The 11909-nt window shown below is 33.9% G+C and overlaps 2 protein-coding genes across 7 annotated transcripts; one reads left to right on the top strand and one right to left on the bottom strand.

Moving 5' to 3' along the window:
• The first annotated feature begins 2956 nt into the window (after positions 1–2956).
• On the top strand, positions 2957–10761 carry LOC111464365 (pumilio homolog 23-like). 5 transcript variants are annotated; one of them, XR_002714024.1, is made up of 14 exons: positions 2957–3090; positions 3530–3838; positions 3961–4324; positions 4553–4849; positions 5950–6117; positions 6736–6879; positions 7138–7257; positions 7384–7569; positions 8174–8322; positions 8600–8782; positions 8911–9758; positions 10056–10106; positions 10452–10516; positions 10635–10761. XR_002714024.1 is itself a non-coding variant. In XM_023108545.1 (11 exons), exons 2-11 carry the CDS (start codon positions 3564–3566, stop codon positions 9293–9295), a joined length of 2271 nt encoding a protein of 756 aa, XP_022964313.1. In that variant the 5' UTR covers positions 2957–3090; positions 3530–3563; the 3' UTR covers positions 9296–9994. The 5 variants fall into 5 exon arrangements, 1 of the variants encoding a protein (XP_022964313.1); XR_002714026.1 differs by lacking the exon at positions 10056–10106 and having other exon boundaries at positions 8911–9609; XR_002714023.1 differs by lacking the exon at positions 10056–10106.
• Positions 10344–11708, bottom strand: LOC111464366 (RING-H2 finger protein ATL60-like). 2 transcript variants are annotated; one of them, XM_023108548.1, is made up of 2 exons: positions 11426–11708; positions 10344–11321 (listed from the first exon to the last, which is right to left on the bottom strand). In XM_023108548.1, the coding sequence occupies exons 1-2, from the start codon at positions 11438–11440 to the stop codon at positions 10605–10607; spliced, it is 732 nt and encodes a 243-aa protein (XP_022964316.1). In that variant the 5' UTR covers positions 11441–11708; the 3' UTR covers positions 10344–10604. The 2 variants fall into 2 exon arrangements, with proteins under 2 accessions (XP_022964316.1, XP_022964315.1); XM_023108547.1 differs by having other exon boundaries at positions 10344–11708.
• Positions 11709–11909: the final 201 nt, after the last annotated feature.

Raw genomic sequence — 11909 nt, 5'->3', positions numbered from 1 at the left:
TGAAAATAAAAAATAAAAAAAAACTTGAAATTGTAAAATATATGACTAAAATAATATTTTAATTTTATTTATATTGCTTTTCAATATTCAAAAATGAAAGTAAGTTTACAAATTAAAAAAAACAAGCTTGAAAAATAAAATAAAAAACATGGGCAAAATGGACATTTAGCGGAAAATAATATAAAAACAAGTTTGAAAAATAAAATAAAAAACAGGGGCAAAATGGACATTTGACGAAAAGCATTTTATTTTAGGTCCATGGCTTGGGCAACAAGCACATGGCAGTGGGAAAATTCCAAGCTAAATTCTCGTTTTGTTCGTGCAAAATTTAAACACGTAGCCGTTGTCCAATAAATGAACACGTCACCTCAAATTTTATAATTAAATATCTGCCAACTTCAAAAAAAAAACATACCATTATAGCCACCTGTTTTCCAATGTCGGTTTCTCCACTTTTTATTTTTTATTTTATTTTTTTAACCCCTAAAATTAATTTGATTTCTATTATAATTTTTTATAATTAGATCCTAATAATTTTATTAAAAAAATTAAAAAATAGATTTAAATATTTAAAAAAACCCAAAATAGTAGAAAAAAAAAAGATATCGATTATAAATTATTTGAATAATCTTAAGCATATAATATAAAATTGGAGAATTTTATTTACTATAAAAATATTTTTTTTTAATTTAGGGTAAAGCTTAATGCAATAATGGAAAAGAATAATAGTGTTTTTTTTTATAATTATTTATAGACATAAAAACGTATTATTTGCAAACACCTCTTTTATTTTATTTTTATTTTTATTTTATTTTTGTCAAATTTGCATTTGAACCTAAAATTTATTGTAATGATGATGTGGAGAAAGTGAAAGGATGACTTGTTATATTTTAGAGGTGATAGGATAATAAAAAATAAATAAATAAAGGCTAAATTATTAACAAAATAAATAAATTGTAATGTTATTTGTTACATTTTCATTAATTTTTTAAAATTACATTTTCAATAATATCCTTCTTTAAAAAAAAATTGTACAATAATTTTAGATGAAAATGATTAAATACAGTGTTTCAAAATATATATTTACGGTGTTTCTATATTTATTGTTAGTACTATATTAAAACAACACTCCAACTTTAAAATAACATTAATATTTTTAACCTTTACAAAAATAAATAAATAAATGTATTATATCAATTTATGATAAAAAATGTCTATTTACACCTATCATCTTTCTTATTAATTTCATTCGTCGGCAAGTTGAACTTGTTAAACTTTTTCTTAAAGGTACAGTGCGTTAATTTCAAAAGTTCATAGGTATTTTTGAAACATGATATTAATGATTCTGTCTATATATATTAACAGTAAGGGAATTTTGAATTTTTCTTTTTACAAAAAAAAAACTTCAAATATTTTTGAATCTTCAAGAACATTTTTTAAATATATCTAAAAATTTAAAGGTATTTTTAAAATAAAATATTAACTATTTCTATTTAAAATTAAGTATTTTTAAATGCCCATTAAAATTTAAAAAAAGTATTTCAAAATTTAATGGTATTTTTATTAATTAATTAAATTTTATTTTTCCGTTTTAAAATAAATTAGAGAAGGAATATTGAGAAGAGACGTGTTTGGAAGGAACAACGAATTTGATTCAAAATTAGAATTTAAGAATGGTTTGAAAAATGGTATGAAATCAATAAAAGAAGGAAAAACAATAATTATAATAATAAAGTGTTTTAGGTGAAAGTTGAAAATTGGGTAAAATTACACTATTGTCCTTGGCCCTTGAAATTTGAATTGAATTTTTGTCAATATAATTGACCAATTCAAAATTAATTTCAAACTAATTATAAATTAAATTAAAATATTAAGAACAATCATGTCGATTCTAAAATAATTAGATAATTAATTTTAAAAAAATATGTAATTTATATGTCCAACTTAAATCATAGATGCTGAGTCTCTTAGATTTTTTTTTTCAATTTTGGGTTGAATTTTTTGAAAATTGAAAATTTTTGAGTTGGTTTGTAGGCTGACATTTTTTGTTGTGATGTCAACTTGACTAACCTGAAAATAAGATTACAACCCGATTGATCCAACCCCACTTATAAATTGTTATGAAATTTAAATTATTAATGTAATATGTATTATAATTTTTTAAATAATTAAAAAATAACTCGACCAAAATAAAGAATTAGATTGGGTTAGTGTTTAGATTACCAATCCAATCAACTCAAAATTTAAAAATTTCACATTAATTCAAAAATAATTTCTTCTACGCCCGTACTAAATAGTTAGACAAATTAAATTAAAAAATTTTTACACTCCATCACCTACGAGTCTTCTAACATAAATTAAAATAAATAATTTAAGTCAATGCAAAAACGTCTTAAATAAGAAAAATATTAAAATTCCATAATTGTCCCGCGACTTATATTATTTGGAATAAAAATGGGAATTAATGTGAAAAACCAACGAATGGGTTTAAAGCAGACAGGTCCAGCAGAAAGTAGGGTAGGGTGTATATTTAACTCGACAATTCGGACCAATCCAACCCAAACTATAAGAGTTGAGTTGAGTTGGATTAGTATTTCGGGTAGGGTTGAGTTCATTTTTCTGAACCCGAACTGATCGGTTCGATTTTCGAGTTCGTGGGCAAAACCCTCGGATTGACCGAGCCAAACTTAAATATATAAATTATATTAAGATTTTATCATTTTAATGGGTCTGTCAGAGTGTTGGGCTAGATTGGGAAAAGTTTTGGGTTGAGTTGGGTTGGATTACCAATCCAACCAACCCGAACTTTTGGGTTGGATCACAAAAATCCATTAACCCAACCTAATTCGGACCATGTAGACGACAAAGTCTGCTAAAATTCTAAAACCCTGAGCCCATTTGTGATTATTTTTATTTATTTTAAATTAAATTAAATTTAGTTTTGAACAAGAAAAAGGAAAAAGAAAATGTTAACCCTGAATTGAGGTTATACGGCGAAAATTTTCCGGCGACTCACGGCACCAATTCTCTCGCCACCTTCTTCTTGCTTCCACTTCGCGATTTGAGTTTCTGAAAACAAGCTGTTTCAATGTAAGTTTCTCCGTTTTCCATTAATACGTTTGTTAATTTTGCTGGAAATTCTACTTTGTTTGGTCCTTCTCTAGACAGTCAGTCGAAATTTGTGTGCTGCAGTTTATATGAATGATGGATGATTTATTTATTTAGTTAGCATTGCGTTGGTCAGGAGCTAATCGATTTGATTATTTATTTATTTATTTATTTAATTCACGCTGCTGGCCAAATTTTGTTTTGTTTGCCGTCTCTGCCAATTTGATGAAGTATGCGTTTGTTACATTACGTGTTAGAGATTTAGTTCCTTTTCTTCACATGCTAGAATCGATAGAAACTCTTATCAGTATTTCGAAATATGGAGCTGTCCTATTTTATTGTGATTGCAGTGAAATCTTCGATCACTACTTTTTATGCATTGATTTCCGCTCCTCCACTAACAATTTAAATTGCTGTACAGTCGGAGCTCTTTTCAACTTGGTGGCTCGGTGGATATGGTTTCTGTTGGTTCGAAAGCTCTAGCTTCTAGGCGACATAGAAGCTCTATTTCAGTTGAAGACTGCTCAATGGGTGAGGATAAATCAACGTATAAAAGCGCGAGAAGGAAAAATGGCATGAGTAGGAAGGCTGAACGAGGAGGTCATGGTGGCTTTGATCGGAATGACACCCGCCAGAACGCGTTTGGGATGATAGATGGTGGAAGCCTGAACGCTGAAAAAAAGTTTTCGAAGATGAAAAGTACTTCCACACCTCAAACTTCATTCATTAGGTAGTGTTCCTCGTTTTGTTTTTATTGGACATTCAATTAGTACACAGTAGAGATTTTCTTTAATTTCGTGCATTTTTAAGCTCCTTATTCTCTACTATACTCATGAGGGAAGTGTCCTATAGGAAGCAGGTTGATCCCGAAACAACAAAATACTTCACAGAGATTTCTAATTTATTTGAAAGTGATACGGTTGATTTTGAAGAACGATCGGTTATATGTGGTAATGCTCTAGCGGAAGCTGAGGGGAAGGAATTCGAACTTGCCACTGATTATATCCTAAGTCACACTATGCAAAGTCTTCTTGAAGGCTGTAATGTTGGTGACCTTTGCAATTTCCTCCACGGCTGTGCCAAGCAGTTTCCATCTATTGCCATGGATAGATCTGGCTCACATGTTGTTGAAACAGCTATCAAGTCTTTAGCTATGCACCTACAAGACAAAGATGTTTATCCTTTGGTTGAAGATACGTTAACTGTGATATGTAAGGTGTGAAGTTTTGGTCACTTGTTTTTTCCTAGCTTTTGGATGGTGAAGGTTTTACTTTGTTTTTATATGCATACAAAGCATTTGAACTTTTCTTGCTTTAGGCATGAAGTTTCTTGATGGTAATAATCATTGACTAGGGAAATTAATAATGTGCCTATTGCCTGTGTGTATTAGATTATATGCCCATACTTGTAGACAAGTAACCTTAAGCACATGATTGTTTTTCAGGAAATTGTATCCAATCCTCTGGATGTGATGTGTAACTGCTATGGTTCTCATGTTCTCCGTAGCCTTCTTCATCTCTGTAAAGGAGTAAGTCTAGAGTCTTCAGAGTTTCATAGCAGAAAATCATCTAAAGTGCTAGCAGAGCGGTTGAATATCAAGGCACCTCGGCCTAATGAAGATAGTGGATTCCATATAGGCTTCCCGGAATCACTGAAGCTGCTTGTCTTTGGGTTGCTAAAGGGTGCAAGAAAAGATGTCAGGATCCTGCAAGTTGATCAGTTCGGCAGTTTGGTTATTCAGGTTTTGTTTTATGAAATATACTATTATATTGTGGTTTCATAAGTTTTTTTTTCTTTTTCTATTTATGTTTTTCAGAATTTCAAGTTAACTAAGTATAGTTGGTTAGCTTCTATGATCATGTATATCAGGCTACCCGACAGTTGACTTCTATGACCAATGTTTTAGGTGTATGGGTTATATATATTTAGTTATGTTTTGTTCTTATGCTTCCAAGAGGATGGATGTGGCCTCTATGTCCATATTTGGCCACTAGCTGTTTAATTTTGATGGAAATGTATATTCGACAATGATCATTTCATTCGTTTCCAATCTTTCAATTGTTCTCCCCCTTCATTTCGCAACTAAATAAATTCCACTTTCCACGCATGAAAATTCTAAAAACTTAAGCTAGAAATTGACTCTAGGCTTAATAAAAGGTGGAAGAAACGATTTACAATCATGTCTGGCTATTGTTAATATTTAATGGATGATGGAGGGATATTGATCTTGTAAGAAGCACGCCAGAAGTGTTTTTGAGAACACTGTTTTTTTTAGCTTATTTATTTATTAAATTTAGAGGCAGGTTTCTCGACTATTTTCTGGAGTACTTGGTTGAAGTGAAACTGGGGAAAAAATTTTAATATGGTTCTTGATTGGGAGGAGGTTCTTGGAGTTGCATAGTATCTACTTCAATGCTTACTTTTTGGGCCGCCTTCTGCTTGTTTAGGAGATCTATCTCTCTCTCTTTTTCTCTAAAGGTTTATAAGTGAGACCTTTTGTTGTCAATTTGGGTTTGGAGCTTCTCCTTTAGCATTGTCTTTTGACTATTTTTCAGATATAGATGCATTTCATTTGTATTCTTTTGTTGTTTTTGAACAAAGTTTTGTTTCTTTTATATGTAGTAATAAACTAAAAAATTTAAATGGAGTTGTGACTGAGGTAAATGGTGGATTCTTTGAATGAAGTGATGCCGACCATTTATCTTTAATGGATCTGCACTTTTTTAGCACCTTCAAACTTTTAAGTTTATCAATGAATGCTTTAACTGGCTTCTTACCTTGTCTGTTTTTCAGCTTTCCCGTTAATTATGCTGAAGTAATTGATTTTTCACTACCTTTCAGACTATTCTGAAGTCATTGGTGGGGCAAGACGATGAGCTCAGTCATATAATTCCCATCCTCCTTGGCTGTAGCGAGAAAGATTCTGTTGAAGGAAATTATATACAAATATCTGTTGTTCGAGATGTTATAAATTTGATGAAAGAGACCGCCTTTAGTCATTTAATGGAGGTGAGATGTACAATCCTAGTTGGAGTTGCTTTTGAATTTATGGGAGTAAACTAGCTTGCTATACATGTATTCAAGTACTTATAGCTTTTCAATTTGTTTGCTTGATCATATTTGTCCGGTACCTAATAGTCTGATATTTTCTTTGTACTTGTAAAATTTGTACTGGTGGGATAATATTTGACCTTTTAAAATTCAGCAGTCAGGTTTTACATGCCTCCCATAATGGATCTTTTGTGTATTACCCATATTTCAGTGCAGACAACTTCGTTGTTTTTTTTATGCGTTTTTTAGAGAAACAGAGTATCATTAATAAATGAAATGACCACCAATGGTGAATCTCAAGAATGAATTCCAATTGTGAAGTAAAGAAGAGTCTTTGTTGTCTCTAGTGGGAATCAAACAAATGAAAATTTGGGACCAAATTACCAAGTCCAATCTATTTTGTTCAAGTTTATTTATTTCATAATGCAGTTTTCAGCTTTTGGTTAATTTGCATTTCTGGTGCATATATGAGATGGTTTTCATCAACAGTATTTTTTTCCTGTACTCCAATCTCAGGAAAAAGAATAATATTTTCTTAGGATTTGATGTACTGATTCTGGTAGCGTGAATTTGCAGGTGATTTTGGAAGTGGCTCCAGAAAACATATTCAATGAACTCTTCACAATAGTTTTCAAGAATTCATTGCTCGAGTTGTCATCTCATCCCTGTGGAAACTTTGCTGTCCAAGCACTAATTTCTAACATAAAATATAAACATCAAGTATGTATTTGCATTTTTTTTTGTTAAACTAAAAAAAAAAGTAATAACGTTTTTTTACTTAATGAAATTGCAATGACATCTTATTTACATCCTTCCTCTCCTAGTCATTCTCACACACTAGGGTACACATGCAAATATGTGGCACGCAATGCATCTTCAACAGTTTTCTACTATTGCAATACGTAGACTAGGAATTTGTTGTGTCAGTACTTCCGAAGGAGTTGCTTTTCCATGCTCATATTTTTTTTTTTCACCTAGATGGAGTTGCTATGGTCAGAAATTGGAACAAAAGTTGGAGATCTTCTTGATATGGGAAGGTCAGGAGTTGTCGCTTCTCTAATTGCTGCAAGTCAGAGGCTTCAAACACATGAGCAGAAGGTCTATTATTTAGTTTTTTTTATGCTTCAAAATTTTGACTTGTTATAAACATGTATTTGAATGTTGATGTGATCCTATTTGATATGTTGTCTACTTTTCTAATTATGAATTGATGATATTTGACAGTGTTGTGAAGCTCTTGTTCGTGCTGTATGTTCAACTGATGAATCTCCAGGATGCATTATTCCTCGAATATTGTATGTTGACAGATATTTCTCATGTGGAGATAAAGCCAAATGGGATTTTCCTAGTGGAGTTAAAATACATGTCATGGGCTCTCTAATCCTGCAGACAGTTTTTCGTTATCGAAGTGTATGCTTTTTTTCCCTCCCAGATATTGCTGTTTATTTGATTTTGGAAGGGCAAACTAAACATTCACATTAAAGTTTATGCTCTTTTTTCCTCCCAGATATGGAAGTCTATGCTTATTTGTGTTAGTGTTGCTACTATTATTGATTTTATGTACTTTGTTCTTTGTGATTCTGTATTGTTTAATGAAATTCTATACCATTTATGCAATTTTGTGGTTCCTTATCCAAAACTTGGGGAAGGAACATTTTTCATGTAAGATTAATTACCTGGCTATAGCATCCTAGTACAATTATCTCAAATTTCGACGGTTGTATAGTTTACATTCAATTTTGTCTGATGATGTGGAAAAAATTTACCCTTATATTGTTACTCTATAGTTTCTACAATCTCGATCAAAGGTTCTTGTTTGCAGGATGGGACCCACCTATTTACTTTGTAGTGTCTATTGTGGAACCAGTACTGCTAATCGACTGTGAAACAACGTGAATTGCATTAGAGTTCCTGCTTAGATTTCATGAACTTTCTTGAACTATTTGCTTGGATAACACTTTTTGAGGTTTGATTTATTCTCAAATCTGAAGGACCTAGCATTTCTATGTTTCAGGAACTGATTCAACTTTTCATTACAAGTATCACATCAATGGAATCCAATCATCTTCTTGAAGTAGCAAAAGACTCCAGTGGAGCTCGTGTTATTGAAGCTTTTTTAAATTCTGACGCCCCTGCAAAACTGAAGCGCAGATTAGTTATGAAGTATGTCCTCGAACTATTTTGATGGCTTTTAACGTACAGAAAGTTTCCTTTCTCCATCATGCTTTCTATTATTTTTGTCTCCCTTTTGAACTAAGTGCTCCAGGCGGGACATCTATTTGAATTCTGATGCATGATCTTTAAATTTCTAATTACATAGATTGTGTATGATAGTCTTGTTGGTCGGGAATAATCAATGAAGCTTTCAATCAATTTGTTAGGTATTTTTTTATTAGTTTTGCACCCAATCAATGATAGCTTTTCTATTCTCAACTGAAAGGCTACGAGGACATTTTGGAGAGCTTGCAATGCAGTCATCAAGTTCCTTTACAGTTGAAAAGTGCTATAATTCCAGTAACTTGTCTCTACGGGAGGCCATTGTTTCTGAGTTGGCAGCTTTACAAAGCGATCTCTCCAAAACCAAGCAAGGAACTCATCTCTTGAGGAAGTTGGATGTTGAAGGGTATACAATTAATGCCTTTTATTTTATGGATATGATCTCGATCTGTTTCCTTCGTCATTTGAGTTGGGGTTGCATGTTTCATTTGGATTTTATTGATTTTTCTTTTTACTAATTTTGCTTCATGTTAGGTATGCATCCCGACCTGACCAATGGAGGTCAAAACAAGCATCAAGGGAATCAGCTTACAAAGAATTTCATGATACATTCGGGTCTGGAAGATCCAAATCACTGAAGACTGAGTTCCTTGCCGATAGTTCGAAGCATACATCACGCCCAAAGGATGTGAAGACAATTATGCAAGAGATTGGGCATCACCCAACTTCTGACATCCCTTTTCTATCAATGTCTGGCTTCAAGGGCAAGTCAGAAAAGGGCAAGCAGGGTGGTAAAACATATTCCAGACCTTCCACAGATAATAATATTTTTGATGGGAGAAAGAAAAGTTCCAAACGGAAACGGAATAACGATCAGTCTGAGAATGCTGAGGCAGGCAAAAGGAAACGGAAAGTGTAGCTACGATCCCAAACCAATCCTTGTACACTGCAGCAGTCGCAAAAGCATTGACTGGCAAAAAAAGTCTTAAAAAATAAGCTGTAGGAAGTGCAGTAAATTGTAGCTTAGGAGTTTTCACCAGGAAAGTGGGAACTTGATGATGATGTGGATTGTCTATTTTTAGATACAGTTTTTGGAGTTGTGGCATAGGCTTTCAAGCAATATAGAGGAAATTTCCTTTCTTTTTTTGGTGGGGTGGGAGAAGATATTCTGATGCAGCATATACCACACAAGATCTTGGAAGTGACCAGGCCAATATTAGAGAATTATGAGAGGTCAGTAATCAAAGCTTTCTCCTGGAAAATATGGTTCTTCCTGTCGGATATCTCTTGTATCTTTCTGCCAACCACACCTAAATTCACTGTCCAAGATTTTGCTGTCTGTTAAGTGCAACAAGAGATGGCCACAACTCATTCTGAATCAAGTAAAATCTTGTCTTCCTCTGTTAATTTTGTTTTCAATTCCGTATTTCTTCATTAATTATGCAACTGTTTCGTCTTTTTAGATTCATGTCTCCTGATGCATTTGTAAGTTTGATGCCTCATATGTGGTCTTCAAATGTATTCAAAAGTCTTGTATTTTTATGATGAAACTATAGTCTTTGTCAACTTCGTGTAGAAAAGGAAATTTACTATAAAGTCAAGGTTGGTTAATTCTGCATTTCTGTTCTACAACTGAATTTGATAATGGTGACGCAATTCATTGTTGCTTTTATTTTTAGATTCACTTTTGTCTCTCTTGTCTCTGTCTCCCTGTACGACGATTAATCCGGGTTAGTTAATTTCGATATTATTAATTCAAGTTGGATTAACTTTGACATTTGAATATTTTATATTTCCTCTGTTGTATTCTGGTATTTGAGCGTTGGAGGAATAATTCAATCCTGGCAGCTAAAGACTATCTATTTTGAATTTTCATAGTAAACCATTGTGTTCAAACTAGGTGGCGAACTTTAATATCAATTAAGTTAATAATATTTGATTCATCCCTTGATGATACATTTTACACAGAACAAAGAAGGATGAACCTCATCCACTAGAACCCAATCTCTTGCATGAGAAGATGAACAAAACCCCTAAATTTGCATATTGAATATCATCCAAATAATTGTGCACAGGTTTTTCAATGGCAACAGCCGGACTATGGAGGTCACAGTCTCTGGCTTGGAACAAAGAATGATATGTAAGCTCTTACCCTTGACTCTTCTAACTTTTATATGTGCAAAAGATTTGAGAAACAAAGCCATTGATTCTTGTTCTTCTTCTTCTTTTTAACTCTGCGCTCTCCCTGCTTGTTCAAGATTCAGGGAAGTGAGATTGTTGCCGATTCTTCTCTCTCTGCTCAGAAGCCTTTTCAACGTTTTCAATCTGGATGTCACCACTGATTTCATCTCTTCACCGGCGGAACGGCCGCTGGTGCCGGAGGACGATGAAGAGGGCTCGTTTGGAATGTCTATAACCACCATTCCATCTGCCCTTATGTTAGATGATGAAGAAGAAGAGGAAGAGGAAGAAGAAGTTTGAGCTTCTTCCAAACAAACCCCTCTTGAACTTATCTGCATTTGATTCCCCCAAAACAGAATGTTCGTTGGAAAAATAGGAGACTCCATTGAAGACCCAGATTCCAAATCCTCTGCAGAGTTCATCTCCGTGGGGATTGAGGGTTTGGGAGCCACTGGATCTCTGCAGAGAGGGCAAGTGGAATTGGATTTGAACCACATGTCAATACAATCAACATGGAAGCCATGGCTGCACCTTGGAAGCAACCGAACTTTCTCACCCTGAGCCAACTCCGACAAACACACAGCACATTCCAACCCTTCTTTGAAATCCTCCGGCGAGAACACCACTACCGGAATCAACCGGAGCACAGCGGCATCCAGCCCTTTCGTTAATGTAGCTACATCAGACTCCTGATCAGACCGACGCAGAACGGCAGAATCCGACGACGATTCATGAATGCGGGACAATAACCATCTGGAGTAAAGCTGTAAAATCAAAACAAACACAATCACCAAAAAGAGGATGAAAATGGCCGCCGCCATGATCTTCCCCATTAGCTCCATGGTAAGAGAGCCCTCGAATGACTTACTGATCCCCGATGCATGTTCTTCCATTGGCAAAATCTGGCAGCAGAACTCGAAGATTCAGTGAAAATGGGGAATGAAATATGAGAATGGGAAGAAATGAGAGCTTTAAAGAAGGGAAATCGGGTTGAACGAAGACTTGTGGGGAGGGAGTGGTGGACTTTTTTGTGCTGAGAAAGTGGAAGAAAAATGGAAGTTTGTTAAGTAGGAGGACGGTTGAACGAACCAAAGTCTCAGCCTAAAGCCATCACGTCGTCTTCGGTTTCTCCGTGGAATTGCCCCTTGGACTGGGTCCTTCTTTTTTGCCTGCTTTTTGGACCCAATTAATAAAGGATTTATACATTTATATTTCTAATATTCTAAAAGATATTGCAGGATACATGACTAAAGATGCCCGGGGACGGGGACGGAGAAGCTTTTTTTGTCACCTATTTTTATTGATTTTTGCAGGGATCGGGTTTTTCATAGGTAATTTTTCGTTTGTTATTC

The sequence above is a fragment of the Cucurbita moschata genome, unplaced genomic scaffold, assembly GCF_002738365.1.
Source record: "Cucurbita moschata cultivar Rifu unplaced genomic scaffold, Cmos_1.0 Cmo_Scf00030, whole genome shotgun sequence".
Taxonomy (NCBI): Eukaryota; Viridiplantae; Streptophyta; class Magnoliopsida; order Cucurbitales; family Cucurbitaceae; genus Cucurbita; species Cucurbita moschata.
Note: the sequence above shows the minus strand (reverse complement) of the source record. Positions and strands in the feature narration are given on the sequence as shown.

Excerpts from the sequence above, each read along its gene's own strand:
- LOC111464365 (XM_023108545.1), top strand. The coding sequence starts at position 3,564 with ATGGTTTCTGTTGGTTCGAAAGCTCTAGCTTCTAGGCGACATAGAAGC. Across the intron at positions 4,850-5,949 it reads TCGGCAGTTTGGTTATTCAG|ACTATTCTGAAGTCATTGGT; the intron begins GTTTTGTTTTAT and ends ACTACCTTTCAG. Across the intron at positions 6,880-7,137 it reads ACATAAAATATAAACATCAA|ATGGAGTTGCTATGGTCAGA; the intron begins GTATGTATTTGC and ends TTTTTCACCTAG.
- LOC111464366 (XM_023108547.1), bottom strand. The coding sequence starts at position 11,450 with ATGGAAGAACATGCATCGGGGATCAGTAAGTCATTCGAGGGCTCTCTT.